The 20552-nt window shown below is 38.1% G+C and overlaps 1 protein-coding gene across 3 annotated transcripts; it reads right to left on the bottom strand.

Moving 5' to 3' along the window:
- Positions 1-1121: 1121 nt before the first annotated feature.
- Positions 1122-20511, bottom strand: PLA2G15 (phospholipase A2 group XV). 3 transcript variants are annotated; one of them, XM_075765855.1, is made up of 7 exons: positions 20238-20511; positions 12126-12282; positions 10801-10919; positions 9846-9944; positions 9205-9429; positions 4970-5323; positions 1122-4231 (listed from the first exon to the last, which is right to left on the bottom strand). In XM_075765855.1, the coding sequence occupies exons 1-7, from the start codon at positions 20377-20379 to the stop codon at positions 4206-4208; spliced, it is 1122 nt and encodes a 373-aa protein (XP_075621970.1). In that variant the 5' UTR covers positions 20380-20511; the 3' UTR covers positions 1122-4205. The 3 variants fall into 3 exon arrangements, with proteins under 3 accessions (XP_075621970.1, XP_075621969.1, XP_075621971.1); XM_075765854.1 differs by having other exon boundaries at positions 1122-5323; XM_075765856.1 differs by lacking the exon at positions 9205-9429 and having other exon boundaries at positions 1122-5323.
- Positions 20512-20552: the final 41 nt, after the last annotated feature.

Below are 20552 nucleotides of genomic sequence, written 5' to 3'. Positions count from 1 at the left end.
AAGTTAGAATGTTGGAAAAAAACTGTAATTCAAGCAAAAGAGAAAGTCACCGTAATTTCTTGAAACTGTAATCCTATTATTAAAGTAACCATTTAAGATAGCACAGCAAAATAGCATCAGGCAATATGCAAGTATAACTTTGTTATTTGGAAGATGCACAACCCAACCTAGCACCAGTGGTGCCTCAGTATTCTAGCATTACACAGGACACCAGTCTTTCACTGGCATCACTCTGGCCAGGCCCCATTATCATTCTTCCAGCTTCTTCCAAGAACTGGCACAGTACTTTAGTGCAGGACTTTCCCTAATTTAATGGCGAGCTGGACGAAGGCCATATTCCGCTTTCTCCTGCAATGATATGGGTCAGTGAACCTTGAAGAAGGCAGGAACAAGAATTGTACTGGGATAAGATGTCTGATTAAGAGGGATCTAGGGCACAGAGAGCAGCAGCAGTCACCCTGTATTACAGTCCTTGTCATATTAAAAAAAAAAAAAAGCCCCCACAAGGCAAGTTTTAGCCTCATCAGTTTTTCCTTCTTTCTCAAGTTATAAGCAATCACTTGTACTACGGGTTAATGAAGCATCCAGGCCAGTCACCAGAAGACTCATGCTTGCACAACAGGCTTAGATTACTTTGATAAGGGAGATGATTTATAGGGGGTTTTGCCCTAAAGAATCAGTTAAAGTTTCTTCAGAGCCACAATGCACTATTTTTAATTGCAAAAAGATTGTTTCATGCATCCATGAAGCTGTATGGCTAACATGCATGGGTTTGTGGATCAGTTTGCAAACCAACAGTTTAAAGGCAATTGCAAACATTTTGGACACTTCAGGACTGAGAGACTAATGTCAAAACAATTACCTGAACAGAAGCATGAGGCATCCCAAGAACTTTTTTTTAAAATGGGATGAGCAAGAAAGCAAACAAATTGAGTAATCTCAATCCCACATCTCCATAAATTCAAGAACAATTAACAGAGAACTCTAAATGAGACAGTAGGTGCATTTGGAAGATGAACCAAGAAGCAGTTGCTGTGAGAAAATGAGACACCAGGAATCCACGTGGAAGAAAAACAGCAATAAGTTGATATTCCATCTGAGCAGTGAGACAACACGCAGAGAAGCTGTATTAGATCAACTTTATTATGTTATCAAAGTTTGACAATAAAATATTCAAAAATCTCTTGAACACATTCATACACAAAAAGAGCATATAAAATGCTAGGTCTCAGAATATATTCCATACAAAATACTGTTAAGTGTAGAGCAGCAAAGTCATTGCCAAACATTCCCTGAATTTAAGAGGGCCTTGAACACACTGTGTTCCAAGAACTACCTTAATACCAAACATTCCTTCCTTTGGTCTGCAAGTCCTTTGCAATTATTGCTAGTTATTGAAGCCTTCTGTTTTTAAACAGAATCACACAGTGACTCTGGACCTCTTCAGAAGTGTTACAATGACAGCTGAAAGCTTCTTCAGCATTTTCTATACATTTTGTCAAAAATAAGAAACACATTTGGTCCTCAAGACTATTTTTGGTTTCTGAAAATATCCTGGAAGAATAAAACCAAGTAAAAATCATGGAGAGAGACATGATCAATATGAGTTAGGTATAATGAAGATATGTCAGTGAATTCGAACATTTCAACCGTGCAGTGTGGCAAAGCACCTGAGTTACTCCTCTTAAAGAAGTGCCACATTCTCCTCTCTATAAAGATTTGTTTCTTCACACCTCTCTCCCCACGAGAATCTATAATGCTCAAGTGCACATGGCTCTAGCAGGCCTGTAACAGTAATGCTAAATACTCTTGCCTTGTAGAGGAACATGCCATAGTGAGTAAGCACTTCTCAACAGGCTAAGTGAAGTGGTTCAGTTTCAATGACTAGAATAACATAGTTTACTTGCTGCATTCACTTGTCTATGAGAACTCCATCCTAATACGCAAGAAACTGAAAATGATAGGGCTGAAGATGATTTGGTAGAAATATCGCAAGTTCTGGATGTAAAACAAGACCTATAGTCTGCAGAACCATCACACTCAATCAAAATCTCACCAGCAGCACTGTGCTTGCTCTAACACAGTACTTAGAGCTCAGGAACTCACATTCTTGCACAAGGCTTTATGGTGACAAACAATATAAAACAACAAAAAAAAAGCCCTGAAAAACTTTCGGCTTCATTGTATCAGGTTAATTAACACAAGTTCCTTTAAGTAGACACATTCTAGGGCTTGTCTGCTAGCTGATTTACAAACACTACTAGGTTGCCAAAAATCAGAAAAAAGATACTTTTTTTTTCTTTTGGAGCACGAAAAGTAATATTAAAAAAGTAGAAAAGGAAAAAAAATAAAAAAATAAAGAGTATCTTTTAGAATCATGTATACTAGAACTTCAAATCACAAAAAACCCTGAAGCTAAACTCTTGGTATGAGACTGAAAATGCTACTGATTAATGGGTAAGGATCTAAGTGAAGCTTAGAAACAGGTTAAGACCTGTATACCTCTGTTCTTGTCTCATTTTTTCAGCCCTTGATGCCCATGTTAGTAGCGTGCAATACAGCCTCCAGCTCCATGCATTCTAGTGCTTATTAACAGGCATTCTACTTCAGCAAGAAATACAGATTGTGATAAGCTGTTTTCTGTAATTTCTTTCTGTTGTAAACCAGCAACATAGCAATTAATTCAAAAATTGAGTCAGACCACAGGAAGAGCTTTATCATCTTTGAGCAGTCTTGGAACACAAGCCTGAAGCTTATCCAGCTTATCCATGCATAAAATAGAACACTTGACTAACGGACTTTTTTTTGTGGGGTTTGTTGTTGTTGGGTTTTCAGTGGGTTTGTTATTGTTTGTTTTTTCTTATTTCAAGAGTTACCAATTATAAATGGCTTGGGGCAACTCAGTACTTAAGTCTGGAAAAGTCTAGGCAATATCGCTGCTGAACTGTAGGTTCCTGGGCAACTGATGACAAGATAAATGTTCCATTTTAAAAATCAGGAAACTCTGTCTTCTTCCTCAACAAAAGTAATAGAAACAACGCAGGAGGAAAATGAAGCTACATAAGAAAGTTAAAACCTAGGAAGATATTTAGCTTATCTATTACCCTAGTTCAAGTTGTTCTTCATTTACAAGTCATTTCTGAATTAAAACTTAAAGCCTTAAGCCTACCTCCTGTGCCAAAATGTTTGCATTCTACAGTAACGAGAATTCAAACCTGTCATTTCAAGACATCTTATCGATATGTTTAATAGCAACAAACATTTTATGCATCCTACCAAAATTGTTAAAAACTTTACCCTTTAGACAAGTTCCATTTCTTAAGTAATGAATCCACAATAGTTCTGAAACTCTTAAAATGTTTTTCTTGGCGGACCTAGCATTTTGAAAGCATTCAAAATTGTGTTTTCAGAAAACTAAGTGCAGTCTAACTGGGTGACTTGGTTTTAAAGCAAGCAAAAGAAAAATCTTTTAAGTGAAACGATTTTTCCAGCAGGACTTCCATAATCGAGGTTGTACATCTGATGGCCTTTAGGCTATCATTTCTGTGGAGTTCAGAGTAGAATTTTATTTTTAAGACATTCAGTAAAACTGTATGTAAATACTGTATAAAATTAACGGAGTTGCATCTGCAGCAATTTATATAAACGTTTAAGGAACAGTGTATCCCAAATTCTTGAAACAGCAATAATGAAACTTGTAATCTATGGGACATGAATTTTAGTCTGAACATGTAAAGTTTCTTTTCAGCTAATGCAATGTTGATCCAATCACTGCTTGGTCAGTAACTGGATCACAGCCTAAGTATTTGACAGGGAACAACATTTATACTTCATACTGTATTAAGCTGGCTTCCATTCCCCACTCCATTTCAGGAAGTTCACTTTTCTTTTTGAATTAATGCCCACCATCCATTATCATTTCCACTACAGAAGATCATTTTTCACCCAGAAATGCAATTCAGCACTGTATGGATTGTTTGCTGGTATTCAATTACCTTTAATTTATGTGCTACTCCACACAGCTATAGTTATTGCAAGCACCAACCACTGTTCGGCTTCTTTCCCTCATTGATAAATAAAGCACAACATGAGAATTCCTCAGATTCCAGACTAAGTAATCAGGTTCTAGAAGCTGATGAGCAAACAATTTCTTCCTTTTTTTAAAAAAAAAAAAAAAAGGTACCTAATAGGAAGCTTCAAGTAACTCACACACCTGTCTTTTCCCCAAAAGCTGCAACTCTTAAAAGAAATGCTGGATTATGACAAAAGTAGTACAGTACCAGGCAGACCTCTTCCCTATCTTACCTAGTAGATATGCACATTTACAAACTAAGGTACTGGGAACTGTGGATTGGAATATGCAGGACTCTAAAAAAGTTCACTGTGCTTCCTAAATTGTTAATATAATTCCCTTGGTTTAGGGCAACCTGAAATTGCAATCCTTCCTAGCCCTCCCACTCCAAACCCTGCAAAAACCACACAAAGGAACTCAGGTAGCTATAATTCTATGTAGTATGTGCAAAGAACTGCACAGTCTCCAAATGAAAGTCGTATGAATACTGGACATACCACCAGAGGCACCAAAATGCATATTTGACCAAATTTGCAGAATGTGAAAATACCATGAAGCATAAAACACAAATCAGAGACAAACGATCATTTAGGACACCAAACAGCTTTTTGAACACAGCCTTAAAAAACCCAACAAAATAAATAATTCAAATATCTAAATATCAAGGGATTAAAAGGTATTTTCCCCATATTTAAGGGAAGGCATCACAGGTGAGGAAAATAACTGTCAACACAAGGTATCACAAATCAAAAAGCAGCTTTTTCACATAGGAGATAGTAGTATCATTGGATAGCATTTGAATATGCTCATTTCCTGAAAGCTCAAATATCACCACTTGCTGTTTTTGCCTGTCCACCCACTTTTGACATTGCAAGGCACTCTGTAAGTTTACTGTACCATCCCCATCGCTGTAAAGAATCTTCGGTTCTTTGTCAGGAAAACTTTCATAATGGAAGGAATCTGGTGTTTCCACGCCAGTACCATAAAGACAGTGTATGCGCACACCAGGTGGTGTCATCTGGTAGACCAGGTGTTCGGTGTCTTGTCTCATGAGCCAGCCATCTTCAAAATTGATGTCCCTGTAGAATTTTCGGTAATCCCGAAGCGTGTAGTTAGCTGTAGGTGTGCTTACAAAGACCTTATCTGGAGGCCATGTGTAGTTGTAGGGGAGCATCCAATTTGTGGAAACCGCTGATCTCTGCTGGTCTCTAATCTTGAGTGAGCTGATAACAGGTATTCTATTGTTGTCACCTTAAAAAAAAGTGGAATTTCATTATACACGAAGCAAGCATGAATCTCAACCAGAAGCAATTACTACCACTCTCAGTGATAACATGAATAAAAATATTATTCCCTTTGCTTACAGTGGCCATTTGAGAAGTTTTGCCTCATTTACGATTGTCTTGGTAATTAACTTCTGCAAACTAACTTTTTGATAACTTACAATTTAAATACAAGTTGATGAATGAATGACTGACAAACCAAGAACGGCTGCCTTTCCAAAATACTCCTTTTTAAGGGAGAAAAGCATTTCCTATATGAGTCAAGTAAGAAATCAGCTTTTATTAGGCATTATTTATACCATTTGCAAGTTTTGTCTTAAATGCTCTTCTGGAAACGTGTTTTACAGCAATTCTGATACCTAGATCATGTTTTTGCTGAAAGAACAGATAAATGCTACTATCCTTACATACATGTAAGAACTCATTTAGAGCCTTTATAGGCTGAACAAAACATTTAAAGCTTTACACATTCAAAACAAGCAGAGCAGCAGTATTTAATTCAGGATAGCTATAAAAATTACTATATGGTTTATTTACCATTTGGCATAGTGTTTTACCAGTTTATGCACTCCCTTCATAACAAAACCTACCAGAACATGCCTACAATTGAAAGAAAATGGTAGAGGCCCAATAGCTACCTAGAAAAACTTGTCATAAAAGGAAACAGAAGCAAAGCAAGTATTACTGCGCCTGCTTATGCTATCAAGTAAGAATGCTGCACTCAGCAAGCAACTGAGTCTCTATACATAGTACTTCAGCAAAAGAAAAGTTGGAGCTTGTTAGCTTCTAGTGGGAAACACGGAAAATCACCAATATCAGCATCTTCCCTTCCAGTCAGCATTTCAAGACTGCTAAAATACTCGTGTTGCTCAGAACACAGGTTTTCTCTAATGTAGCACTAATTTTCTAGCAACTCTGGTAACCTAAGCTGTATCTTTGCCAGGGGGAGGCGATGGGGACACAAAACCAACAATCCTTGAAAGACCAGTTGATAACTACTATACTTGGGAAACATTTTCAGCTGGCCAAGCTTTTCCAAGGATTTCTATTTTCTTAATACAATATAAATCTAAGGATCTAGAGTTTATTATCAATAAAGGTCTTAAATTATCTAATACCCAAGTTTAGATTTATTCTTATTACAGAACTAGTATTTGACAAAAAAATTCCAGTTTTTGTAGACATCAAGTCTATTGTTTTCTTAGCAGTTTGTCCAAAGATGGCTCAAACTAACACATGACCAAGTTATAATTCATATGCATCCTTCTTCATATTTTAACCACTTGCATAATTTTCCACAAAATAAAAAGCTGTTTAATAAGTGACAGATATAGTGATTACTAGAAATTTTTTTTTTTTTTTAACAAAAAAACCCTGAGACAGATTCAAGTTTATTTTCATGGTGACTGTCTGATCAGACCTATTTTCCTTTATCACAATGGCTGGCACACCTCAATTCTTTTGCCAGCTGAACCTCAAATCAGATTTTCCATTATTGGGTCCAGGTTGTTACAGCATATAGTGATCCAGGTCAACCACACCATAAAAATTGAAATACTTAAACTGAAACTGCTATTCCTGAAATAGCACCAAAGTATATTTTTCAATTCCGTAAGGTGGCACTGTTGTTTCAGCAAGGAGACCTAAAGCACAGTCTTTAATGCCATGTTTAGGAGGACTGTATGGAGACGTTGCTAGTATAACTCCAAGAGATAAAATGGAAACTCAAAAGAGCACAGCAAGAATCACAAAGGTCCTGAGAAACGTGTTTCATATTACTGTCCAGTCTAAATACTCAACTATGCACACTCACCATTAAGCTACTGAATACTACTTGGCAGTTTTCAGCAAAGAAAGCCCAAGTTCTGAATTGAACAATGAAATGAATGCATACAAAAATTATTTCCAGTAGAATAATCAGACACAGAACTTGACTGTTCCATCCTTCTCTTACAGAACTGTTACATAATACTTAGCAAATCCTTTACTTTTCTGTGAAGTGCAGAAGGACAGTATGGCCAATACCATGCTTAAGTCAGCAGGCACAACACTCATTGACGTTATACTGAATGAAATACTAGGTCTAAGGAAGACACTGCTAGCATCTCAAGCTGAGAAAAAAACCTAACAAACAAACCAACACAGTGAACTGTGTGTCTTTGCTTGCTGTAGTGGGAAGAACATCCTCACTTTATTGGCACTGGAATTGTAATGATATAAGTATTGATCCTGCAAAGCACATGAATAAGTAGCAGAAAGTATCACAGAAGATCTAGATAAAATAATTCCACCTGGGTACTGTTTACCACTTTGATAACACAACTGTGGATTTGACAGGAAGTTCCTAGCCATTACCATATTATAAACAGGAATGGGAGCAGAAAGAATGCATTCATAGCTTGCCCTGTCTTTCCTGCAGCAACGCAGTATTTTTCTTTAAAGCAACAATTCTTCTGCATACTAACACCCTAATAACGTCAATTTTAGAAACTCTTTAATAGACTAATGTAATCTAAGTGTTAATGCCCGATGGTGGTGATTTACTACAGGTATTTGAGAACTAGCCTAAAAACGTGCATTCTGATATTATGTTCTGCCCATTTAGCTTTCGTAGATGATTCTTAAACTTCTGCTCTAAAACACAGGGTTTAGTACAACAGACATACAGATTAGAAGATGACTACATTTTAGTAGAAATTTAGCTATTCATTATGCATTTGTATAGCTAGCCACTATGGATGAAATACATTATAAAGGATAAACAAGATGTGAAGCAGAAAAAAGTTTAATCCAACAGAAATCTAGGCCTGTGGAATTTTATATAATCTTGGAATTTTATGAAAGTGATATTAACATCGCTCACTTCCTGCCATTTCTGTAGCATGCAAAGTTGTCAGACAAAGCCTGTGGAAAAGGGAAATCAATTTTTAGTGCCATTGCACTAGATTTCACAATGTATAACTCAATACAAATATCCAATTTAAGTTTTCTAATTAGTAACTGAGCTGTGCACTCCTATTCAGAATCAAATGCCTTTGCTAAGCAAAGTATTCTTTGATCTGTCCATGCCTGGCTGGCACTTGCTGTGTGCTCTGCATTTTGATGAAGTTGTCCAGTTTCTGATGTCAGCTTTGTTTAGGAAGACGACAGTGATATCCAAAAACTAAAAAAGCTAGCCAGAAACATCATGAACTAGATGCCAAAGCACATGAAATAATTATGGTATCACATGATGGGGTAAGTGAACTTTTTCCCATCAGTCATTTGCAGTTACTTAGTGAAATACATTATGCTTTATTCAATTTTTTTTTAGTCTCAGGCATATCCAGTATGCTAAACTGATTCACTTTCCTTATCTGTAGAGTTATACCTTTTGACTGGCATTTGTGCTGTGGGCACCAATTCACCACCATGTCTACAAGTTTCCCTTAATGTTAACCTCAAGCAGCTGTGTGATCTTTAATCAGAGGAAACTACTGAATGCTCTGGAGTCCTTGTTAGCTTTGCAATACTGAACAGAGAGCAATCAGGCTGGAGGCAGAAGTGACAGAAATAGAAGACACCAGGCCAAACAGCAGATGACACAACAATCTGCTGAAAAAGAGGTTAGGAGAGGTCAAGAGGGACACAGCTTCTGGTTAAGGGATATAAAAACCAGTCCACTCCCATGAACATAAAGAATGACAGTCTGGTCACAAGGCTTGAAACATCAAGTTGCCATCACTTATGAAAAAGTTATTTTTCAACTTTATAGTACTTTAAACTCTCATTGCCCAGTCTTACAGTTAACAGTGTAGTTAGTATCTTGCACTGCTAACAAAATACATTTCAAACCTTCAAGTTACCTACCTGAAGCCAGCACGCGGAGAGTTTTAGCCACTCCTCCCCATGGAGCGCCTAATGACACATAATCCTTTATGTACTTGTCTTTCCAATCCTGAGTCTGATGGTTGAGGAAGTAGAGGGTGTACATATTACCCATGCTGTGGGCAATTAAGACAACAGGACTTCCATACTGCTCATACATTAACTCTATCATCTTGCGAAGGGCCACAAAATAGTCTCGATTCTCATCTAAAGTAAACATACACAGGTTACACAGTTAATAATTATTAACTGTGAACGCTGAACTTCAACACAATTCTGTAAAACATTATTTTTTTAAACTGTCTGTGGAATTAATAATACAGAGCTTAGAAATTCCAGTATTAAGTGGGAGGAGTGCATGTTTTTGTAAGGATGTGTTTTGGTGGTGTGGGGTTTTTCTTGTTTTGTTTTTAAGCAAGTCTTAAGTATCAAGTTGTTTAAAGCAAAAAGAGAAACCACATCACAGAGCTTTCGTCTGGGTCCAGGGGTACCCAGGCCCCAAGAACTAGTCAACATTATGGATTTAAGTATAATTGTACAGGTGGGATGGGAGAAAAGATCCAAAACATTATTTGCTGGCTGGAAGAGTAAAAGTTTTGTTCAAGTAACAATATATTACTTACTTGGTGCCTTTCGCCAGTCATAAGGTGCTCCTCTTACATCTTCATCACGCGTGTAGCCCCAATCTACCAGACTCTGCACCAGCATGTAAAAGTAACTGCCTGTAGACGTCAGGTAACAGAGAAGGAGAACAATGAAAAGATTAGCATTAGAACCAACCATCAGACACTATCGTGAAACAAAGTTCTGGAGGCATTATCTGATACTATATGTACAGACATTAAAACTGTAGTCTTAATCTTTGACAGTCTAGGAAGCTGCACATCAAACAAAATGAGTTATGCTCACTGTCCACCAAAAGTGAAAGAATACTATTATTAAAACTTCTTACTAGCTGGTTGATCTATCAAACAAATGTGGCAGCAAAACACAGTACACAGAACAGAAAAATTTTCCTCAGCAGAAATGTGACTTACCCTTGAATTGTAAAAAAAATACACCTCAGAAATTGCTGCAGTACAGTCCTAGCTTTTTGTTGACTGCAAATTAATTTCAGGTAGGGTATCAATACATTCATAAAAGCTGGCCTGGACTTCACCAACATTTATTCTTGGAAACAAATACTTACCGTGTACCCCAGGGTAAAATTCTGGAAACTACCCCAAAACTATTTTTCTACCTATCAGGGTGTGTTGGTTTCTACTCAACTCATCTCATTTTCCAAAAGTGTCTGTCTTCAAAGTGCCTCCTCAAGTTTCATCCAGAGAACTTAAATTTGGCACGAGACTAACATGGAATGTTCTCGTCTCAATCTATTAGGCCAGAAAACAGACAAAACAATATAATGCAATGAAAATACTTAGAAGTGAGCCATGTACTACCCTACTACCAAAAAAATTATAAAAATGTGTTTTTCTACTTCTACACAGAACTTCCCATTTCAGTAGCTTGTTGTAGAAAGACACACTAGAAAAGTCCTACAAGTGACAAGGCACTTCAGACACAGCTTGTACATACCAACACTCCTTTTACTTGGGTCAAGGAATTCCAAGGAAAATGTCTGCCCAAAACCTGGGACTCTGATATCTACTCCATCTGGTGATTCTGTAATCTTACTTGTTCGATTATATACCAGCCTGGGGGGAAAAATAAAAAAAGATAAAAACATGAAACATCATATTACCACATGACAACTCTCAGCTACATTGGGTCTTATGTTTGAGTGCAGTGACAAGAACTCTTAAGTGCTATTACTCAGAAGAAAAAAAAAAAAACAAACACGCAGACATGATAAGAGTACTCTAATGGCTAAGAGGTTACACAATGCAAACAATTATTTTAATTAGTTTAATACTTTACGTGCAGAATCTGAGACTTATCTTCTCTATAAAACTGAGCATACAAAATTGTAGCTGAACTTCAACTTCAGAATAAGCTACTTTATACAGTTTTATACATTGCACTTTGCATCAGGCAACATAACGGAGATAACTTGTCGACAACATAAGAATGTAGCAACAGAAGATAAAATACCTGTAAAATCAGATAGCAAAAAAATTTTCCTAGATAGAAAGAATTCACCTCTGTTTAACTAGAACACCCATACCAGCATAAGGGAGTACTTGATATTTCTTGACTAATAACAGTTGGAACCTCAGAAAACACAGAGGTATGGAGTGTTTTGTAGATTCTTTTCAAATCAATTTCAGATACAAAGAATCTGGAGCATTGGGTCAGGGGTTTTTATTGTTGTTAGGGTTTTGTTTGTTTGTTCTTAATACTGTATCAATACAACTCCCATTTCTGAATGCAAGTTTTTAGTCCTAGATGGACTCTTAGAATCCAAATTGATACTCAAATCTTCACACACCAAACATCTCTCTAACCTCTAAGGCATATAGCAAGACTTGAAGCAGAGGTACAACTAACTACACAACAGCTTGGTGCAAGCTCACATTCCCCCTGCCTGTTCCCTCTGAGCTGCCCAAGGTACCTCATTCCCCCCTGCCTCATCAAAACTTCAGTAAATAATCAAGAACAGAAGATGTACTGCTTTAGATAAGAAGTGTCTGCTAAGTGCCCAAACCAATACTGGGTAACTGGTATGAGAGAAAGTGCAAGAAACTAAGAGAACCTCCACTTTTCATCAGTGACAAACAGCTACCTCAGCTGCAACAGAGCTACATCTTCTGATTCATCCTGTTACTCTACCTAGCAGAATTCCAAGTCATTTCTCTGGCTGGTCTTGAATTAGAAAATGAAGTTTAAGGCACCCATTCTGTACAAACCATGTCAGTCTAAGGAAAGGAGATAACTGTAAAGAGCAACATTTCTAGTCTTACCTGATGTTATCAATCCAGCAGTCAATAATGACAGGCAGAAGCAATTCTAAATTCAGCCAGAGTGTAAAATAACTGTCTGTCTTCTTAGAGCAGAGATAGTGCACTACTGATGGCTTATCTAACTTTGCTTCCAACTGATTACCTAAGTCCCCCGGAACTGAAAGAAATAAAAAGGAGACACTTAAAATTAAAGTGTATAACATTTTACATTATAATAAACACATCTTAAAACTGTAGCCCTCGTATGCAGTACCACCGCATCCAGAGATACCATTAAGTTTTGTAACTGGATTTAAAAAAAAAAATTACAAAAGAACAAAGTACCGCATGCACATTTTCACTGAAGATATGTGGATTTTAAAAAAATAATTTGCTGGGGAACCACCACGTAGAATAATTCTGGGTCAGTAGTTCATAACTTCAAAGAGCAGACTGTATAGGAACAGATCATGTTAGACCATGGGTATGAAAAACAGATGGTCTCAGACATTAAAGTTATCTGTGTTTTAAAGTGCAAACTGAATCTTTCTGAAAGAATTTTTTCTTCAGAGTATTACAATTGCATATGCAAGTCTTTATTATTTTTAAATAGTTACATGCCAACTATCAATTTGACATAAAAAACATGAAAAGTGAAAGCAGCTCCATTTGTGGTTTATTTTCACCACTTCACTTCTGACCACACTTTTGCTACCTGAGATTTAGTTGGCTAGCATAATAATCCCAATACCTAGTTTCATATCTTTTACATTCAGGTTTAGATGCAACAACAGTTTTTATCTTCACTTTTTTTTTTTTATACATTACATTAGTAATACTCGGAGAGAAAGGTCTTGTACTTGCATCTTCTCTGAAGTGCGCTTTTCTTAAGGCATATACTAAATGCCATATTCCTTTGATGAAATTTTATTCGCCTTTATTTTAAACACCAGATGGAGACAGGAATATTATTTCTAAATTAGTATTAAACTTAAAAAAATACTCTTGCAATTTTCAGCAGCAAGTTTCCAGAGAAACTTCTTACATTGTTATGTTTAATCATTTTTTTTTTCCCCTCAAGAACCAGAAAGGAAAAAGATACTTCAGTAACCGAAAAGTTTCTCTGTATTAGAATAATTTAGGAGTTAGGGACTTCTTAAAGGTGTGTCATGTCGTGTGTCCCGTCGTGTGTCCCCCGCTTCAGCTCCACACACCCCAAACCTTTTTGGAGTGTGCATAAGTGTATGCTATTTACTTGTCATTATTTAATTTTGCAGTTTTTTAATGCAGGTCTATCCATACAGTTGCCTCCCCCCCCCCCTTCAGTAAATTTAATCAAAACAGTTTTAAGTTCTATAGAACACGGATACTTAGCAATAATTTAAAGTAAGTGTAACACCTAGTTTAACTGGAAAGCCAGATATGTTTTCAGAGAAGCACTTATTGCAGAACTGAAAGGACAAAATTTCAGACTAAATATAGACCTGGACAACCACACTTTTACAGCCTTGAACCACTGCAGGTTATGCACCGCCACACAAGATACACCTCAGGATTTATTAACTACCCCTACTTTCTCATTAGTTTTTTAGTGGTTTTATTTCTGTATTCTTAAGTGAAAAGTTAAGAGACTCAGTAGCTGACCACAGTTTATTTTAGGTCATATTTCAAGGACTCTGATATACTGGAAAGCATAGTAAGGGAGATTATAGTATTGCATCATACCCTAGAAAGAGTTTACTAAAGTTCAGTCTTGTAACCTCGCAAAATGCTATTTCTTATTGCTTATAGAACTATAAGGCAACAGCTTGTTCCAGTCTCGTGCCTGTGCTGTATCAGTGCTCTTAATTAGAAAAGGAACAGAATGTAATTCTATTTATATGAATCATTCATGGCCAGCCAGTTTCAGCAGCAGACCTGCCAAAGACAGAACAGGTTGATTTTGTCTTCCATTTCAATGCAAAACAAAGTAGAAGAGTGACATTCTGTTCTACCTTAGAATCTCATTTCCTCAGGTAAGAATCAAGTTCTTCCAGCAAAGATACCTTTCAAAAACTTAGACAAACATCTGGAGTATCAGAGTGTTAAGAACTTGCTGAGGTTTCCAAACAGCACTCAAATAATTGTAAGCACTCCCACTCAGAGTAGGAAGACTCACAACTGAAGAAGTTTAAGACTATAATCAAGATACATTTACCAACAAGAGTACTGAAAGCAGGAAACTGTAAAAAGTTTCGCTTGGACATAATGGAGTAATCTTAGATTAACTGCTAGTTTAATTTGGCTAAGATATTTTATCCTCAAGCTTCTTGAGGATAGAGGCTGTGCTCCTGTGTCCAGAGCAGAAGATGAAAAACATTACATACTAATTTTTACTCAAGGGATGACAAGGAACAAGTTGAAAAGTGGTAATTTTATGTAATTCTAAACAAAAGATAAGGAGCAAGTTTCACATGTGCCAAGATACAATACTGCAGTTAAAAAAAATAAAGTCTCATGTACAGGTGTGATGCCTGTTTGTTTATAAAGCAAGGATTAACAAAAAACCCCTCATTTTTTTCAGGTTTACACTTCCATATTAACAGTAAAACTGCTAATCACTAATTCACAACTCATGTTCTATTTTCTAAAATATATTCTGCAAGCTGAAGAGGGTTCAAGAAGCTATAGAGAACAAAATGCAAGTTTTGATTTTTCAGATTATGGAAAGAAACATGCAAGATCTTAAATTCTCACCCCATACAATTTAACAGCATTAATGATTTACATTTTGGCTGGAGAACTACTTAGTGGCTTTTTGATAAGTAACAGGTTAGAAAAGATCACATTGAAGATTAATTCTGTAAGATAAGAACATCTCTTTCTGAATTTTCTGTGATAAAATTTGAAAGCAGTAAAAAAATCCCCACATTTCCCATTGCTTTCAGGCCATACACAGAAAGCATCTGTGGGCAGAGTAATCTGTAAGTAATTTTCCTCCTCATCCTCTCATCTACCAATATCTGTAGTTTCTAAGCCTTTTTGCTGGAAAATTACAGAAAGTTCTTACGTTTCAAAGCCCACATAAATGACCCCATAAATGTACAAAATAACTGGCAAGCAAAGTTCTGCAAAACACATCAGCACAAGTTAAAACTAGATGTCCAAGAAAAGATCTCAAGCAGCACCCTTGCTTCCCTAATTTGCAGTTGTGTAATACACAAACTGACTTCTGAACTGTGACATTTGGAAATATAATGAGATTTCATATTCAGCAGAAAAAAGTGTTTCTATCAGATTTGAGGATTATCAGTTCTAGCATATTCTTATTTTCCACAAAGATAGTAATCCCAGCAGAACTCATTCTAATAAATCTATGAGTCCAATTCACTTATAATACAGGTTTTTTTCTCAACTGCCCTGACAAAACTAGTAGATCTCCTTCTGGGATGCGATGTTCTTTGATTAAACTTTATGGAAAGCACATTTATAAGTGCCATTTGAGAATTTAAGAGAGGTTACAGACTTTTCCAAGTCTGGGAACTACAATAACTAGCTTTAGGATACACTGATACTCCTATCACTATCCTGAAGTCCTAACGACTAATTCACAGTTCCCAGCAGAAGACAATAAGCAGATTGTACCCTGGAAAGTGACTTACCTTAGTACTGCTCAGGAAACAAAGAGAAAGGAACATTCAACAAAAGCCATGAATAGGGGGATTTAAATTTCATTTGGAAAAAAGAATCAATAGTACCTATATAATAACGGGGGGAGGGGAAGCTATTGTATTTGTGGCAAAGAGGCTTTTTTTTTTTTTTTTTTACTTTTATCTGAAATGCAAATACCTTTGGATATATATCAGCTATCATCTTTTTTACTGGTATAATTTCTTCAAATAACCGTCATCTTTTTGGTTCTATAAATTATCCTTCCTTCTAAAATGAACCCAGTTTTCCAGAAAATTAAACTCTGACCACAGTTCTCTAAGGAGAATGTCTCGAAGTAGCTCGTAGACTCAATGATAGAACGCCACAGAAACGGCTTGTGTTTAAAATTAGGAACAAGAAAGCAAACAACATCTCACATGATCCTCCTAGATACCTCAGATCACATGAGGCATAAACATTTAAATCACTCCTGGCATCTAGCCAGCTGACCATACAAACATGCACACCTCAATTAGCAGTCAGCAGGAATTCAGACAAACCTCTTTTGCATGTAAATCAATTATTAACAAACTTCATTTAAGGTGTCTTTCTAGAAAACTTTAGCCAAGTACCTAACAAATTGTTTGCAGAAGGTATCAGAACATTGATATAGTAATTGTGTTGAGTCAGCTCTAAAAGGTGAAGAGTTCAGTGAATCCGCCACTGATCTTATAAGGACAGGTTATCAGCTCCCAAAATTGATAAGGCATGAGATAGTACACAGTGATTATTGATGGGCTATATGAGAAAATGAAGAACAGCCACAAAATAAAGGAACTTCTTATTGTGAGCACAAGACAGACAAGTGTGTTGAATATATAACCAAACTGCTAAGACAAGTGCAAAAATATTATAATTGCTTGTAAACATGGAACAGATATCCAAAAGTACTTGCACAGAATACATCTATATCTATTTTTAGTAGATACTGTCAGTAGAGCAGAGGTAAGGAGATTTTCCTGTATGAATATATTGTCCTGGCTGAATAGGAAATTCTTAAAAAAAGACATCAAAGCAATTGAGTATCCTTAGTCCCTTTTTCCCAAAAAACACTTCAGAGATGAACTCCAAGACGATCACCTGACATTTTAATGAGCATTGTGTCTTTGATATCAGGTCTTCAGGCAGGACTCTGGAAGTAAGGTTTTGACTTTTACCTCATGTTTCTTCTTCTCTAGTACCACGATTATTATTATTATTATATGAATACCCTTTGATGCTTTGCTATTTAAATCTCAGGAAAAACTGAGCAATTGCATTGCAGTGTTTTGCTGTCAATTACTACCCATGTCAGTTTGGTCCCTGGTCTTGTTCCCTTGGTATGTACAAACATGATCTTCAGGCATAGTAGCTCCTGCTACTAAGGCACCATTTGATGATGCACAGATCAGCTTAAGAAATAACCCCATCCAAAGGGAGCAGTGCCGCTCTCCTCATTCCTTGTGCCAGCTCCTCCATTAAGGTAATTCAACTACAAAATTAATCACTTCTTCCTCAACAGGTCAATTTTCTCATGCTTTAGCGAGACAAACGACTCCACAAAGTGGCCAATGAGGAGGAACAAGGAAAGCTGGGGGAGCGCTAATGAGCTATTAGATTGGCTTAGCTGTTTCACAGAGCCACTCTTCACCTGAGCCATTTTAATGGGGGTCTACAAGTCTGAGATGTGTTGCCACCACAACTACAGCCAGTAGTTACAAGGTTGTATTCAGGCACCTCATATGTTTTAAGATTTGAGATTCCCAAAAACAGTATTGTTGTTAGTACCTGGGGAGCAAAGTTACCCATATATAAGCAACACCCCGTATTTTCCAAGCTACTGCTCTACTTCCTCCTCTGTTACTTGGGTAAGCACAGCAAGTAGGCTCATTACCGGAAAAATTTGAGAGCAAGTTACACTGGATCTTGTGACCATCACTGGTCTAAACCATTTATGAAGTTATCATTAGGTTGACAACATTTCTTTAAACAGCATTCCTTCTTTCTTTATTCCCTTAAGATCAAGTGACCAACTTGCCATGCACAGAATAAGACCAAACTTGTTCACTCCCCTTTCTACTTAAGAGTTTTAACTTCCAAACAGACCAAGAGTGAATGCATAGATCATGAAGCCATGTTTACTACAAGACAAAAACACTCAAAAATTGAATACATACGAGGAATTAAGGTTCTAGATACCAGCCTGATAAATCAGGAGGATCAACTCTGTATTCCAGTCTTGTATGGGCTCCAAAACCATCTCAGGCTTTATAAGCCTGTATGGTGAAGCCTTGCGTACATCCCTCAAACTCCTTTTGCATTTGTGATTCCAGTGCAATGTGTGTTTTTCTCCCCTCTCCCAAACACCTGTGCTAAGCCAGCACTTGGAATGCCTCTCCTAAAACCTTCTACCATCCTCATCATAGCAATTCCTAAAAAGCTTATCTTAACACATACGCAAGACAGGTGAAGAAAAGGTCATGAAAAGTTAACTAGAATCAAGATGAGAACATTTCATACAGAACCAGTGAGTGACCGACAGTTACTCCTTCCTCTCCTTTATTTGCTTGACCTTCACTGCCCATGTCATGTCTAATTGAAGCTAAGCTTCAATTTGCAAGTGCAGGTGTTTTTACAACAGTCATTTCTATACATCCAAAAAACATGGTATTTTACAATAGGAAGCTACAGCAAATCACTCCCTAAGAGCACCCCCTTTCTCAAACATACAGAAAACCCAGAAAAATTATTTATGTTAAAACCCATTGAATCTTCACTTTCTGGACAGGTCAGGACTGGGCAGTAAAAAACAGCAAATTTTAAAACACAGACAACGACCAGAACAGTAAGAGATGAAAGTTCTGTAGCGTTTGATGAAAATCCACTGTAACAGCAAGAAAGTCTGTTTTAAACCACTCACTGATGAATGTGTGCTCAGCCGTGCAGTATTTACCAGAATGTCTCTCAGGAAAACAAAATGTAGGTCAGCCAAAGCATCCTTAGGGAACACGTATACTTACGGAAGATTCCACCAGTAGTAACTCCGTGCTTCTAAAATCAGTATCCCTTTATCCCAACTGCTTTTAAATCTTCTTTGATTCTTTCATAGCTAGAGCTGAATGTTGGATCAGCAACTAAAACACTATAACCTTTATCATCAAGAAGCTTGCACTGGAGTAAGTGCCACAGCTTATTGCTAAAGCCCAGCATTACAGAGTGGAGAGATGGGATAAAAGATTGCTTCTAAACTTCATAGACAAAACTCAAAGATCTTTTGTTCACATTTTAACTCCAGACTCTTAGGACATCCTTTTGCTGTTTCTTCTTCCAAATCTACATCCTCTCAGTTCAGCCATTTGTTAAGAAATGTGAATTTGTACATGGTGGTCCAGAGATACACAGCATCTTTGAATAGCTCTTGCTTAGCATTTACCCTTTTAAGTCAGAAGTTTGCAACAGTAGTAATAAAGTCAATAGCAGAGCCTAAATTATTACAAATAAATGGAGCTTAAACTGAACAACATGCCATTGATTATCCTTTCTCCAGTATATTTTCAATTTTCTTACTTTTTCTTCCCCTTTTATCATCAAGGTTAATTGCATAAGAACACACAGCATACTGAATACACAGTCACAGGACTGACTACTCACATTAATATCAAATGCACTTAATGTATTGATAAGCTTAAGAATTACAATTTCAGTAGGCAAGTTATTAAAACGTTTCCAATTTATTTACGATTCTTCTTATCAGTGGATACAAAAAGCCTCTAACAAGTAATACTTAGTAACTATTATATCAATACTTTCTACGTATTTATTACAAACTATCTTGCATTAACAGGTGAAACCACAGGCCAGTAATCAATATTCGTTTTCTATGTTGTGCGATGAAATAAGCCTGTTATTTTTTAACTACTTGTAGTCTGACTGCTGTGAACAGCCAGTCAACTCCCCTCCCAACATCTGATTCCAACCTTTTTTATGAAAGGGTCGCACAGAGTTAAAACTTGAGAAGCACGGGTCTGGTTTTAGTTAATGAGCTAAAAATGTAATCAATCGAGCCTTCTTTGTACCATACCCAGTGACAAGCAAAGGCAACCTAAATTTTCAGCACGGTTGTGCCTCCCGTATGATGTGAGGTGCCCGGCCCGCCCCGACCCGGGCCTCTATTTTTAGCTCTTGCGGCCGGGCCAGAGTTACGGAGAAGGCGCTCCGTGCCCAGCGCCCCCGCTCCCCGCAGCAACCGGGGCCCTCACAACGCGAGGTCGCTCAGCGAAAGCCCCCGGAGACCGCGGGCAGCGGCCGGGCGGGGCGCGCGCCCCCGTGGCTGTGCCCGCCGCGCTCCGCAGCGCCCCAGGCCTCGCCCCGCCTTCCTACCGGCGGGGGGGCGACAGCAGAGACAGCGGGCTTGACCAGGTTCCATGCCGCCGGACGAACGCGCCGCCGCCCCCCGGCTCTTACCCAGCACCACGGGCGGCCCCGCGGGCCGGCGGCGCGGCAGGCACTCGCCGCCGGGGCAGAGCAGCAGCAGCAGGAGGAGGAGGCTGAGGAAGGGGCTCCCTCCCGAGCGCGGGAGGAGCCTAGCGCCGGCCGGCGGGACCATCACCCCAGCGCATAACCCCGGGGCCAGGAGCCACCGCTAACCCCGTGCCGAACACGCCGCGTCCGCTCCGCCGGGGCTGCCGCGGCCGCCGCCGGAGTGCGGCCCCGCCGCCCGGCCCGGCCAGAAAAGGGCCCGCCCCGCCCGCAGCCAGCCCCGCCCCCGCAGGCGTCACC

Source organism: Balearica regulorum, chromosome 13 (genome assembly GCF_011004875.1).
Source record: "Balearica regulorum gibbericeps isolate bBalReg1 chromosome 13, bBalReg1.pri, whole genome shotgun sequence".
NCBI lineage: Eukaryota > Metazoa > Chordata > Aves > Gruiformes > Gruidae > Balearica > Balearica regulorum.
Note: the sequence above shows the minus strand (reverse complement) of the source record. Positions and strands in the feature narration are given on the sequence as shown.

What these genes read in the sequence shown, in the direction of transcription:
- PLA2G15 (XM_075765854.1), bottom strand. Translation starts at nt 20,379, where the DNA reads ATGGTCCCGCCGGCCGGCGCTAGGCTCCTCCCGCGCTCGGGAGGGAGC. An exon ending in CCCAAGTAAAAGGAGTGTTG is followed by an intron (nt 9,945 to 10,800) that starts GTATGTACAAGC and finishes TGACGTCTACAG; the next exon opens with GCAGTTACTTTTACATGCTG. An exon ending in TGACTGGCGAAAGGCACCAA is followed by an intron (nt 9,430 to 9,845) that starts GTAAGTAATATA and finishes TGTTTACTTTAG; the next exon opens with ATGAGAATCGAGACTATTTT.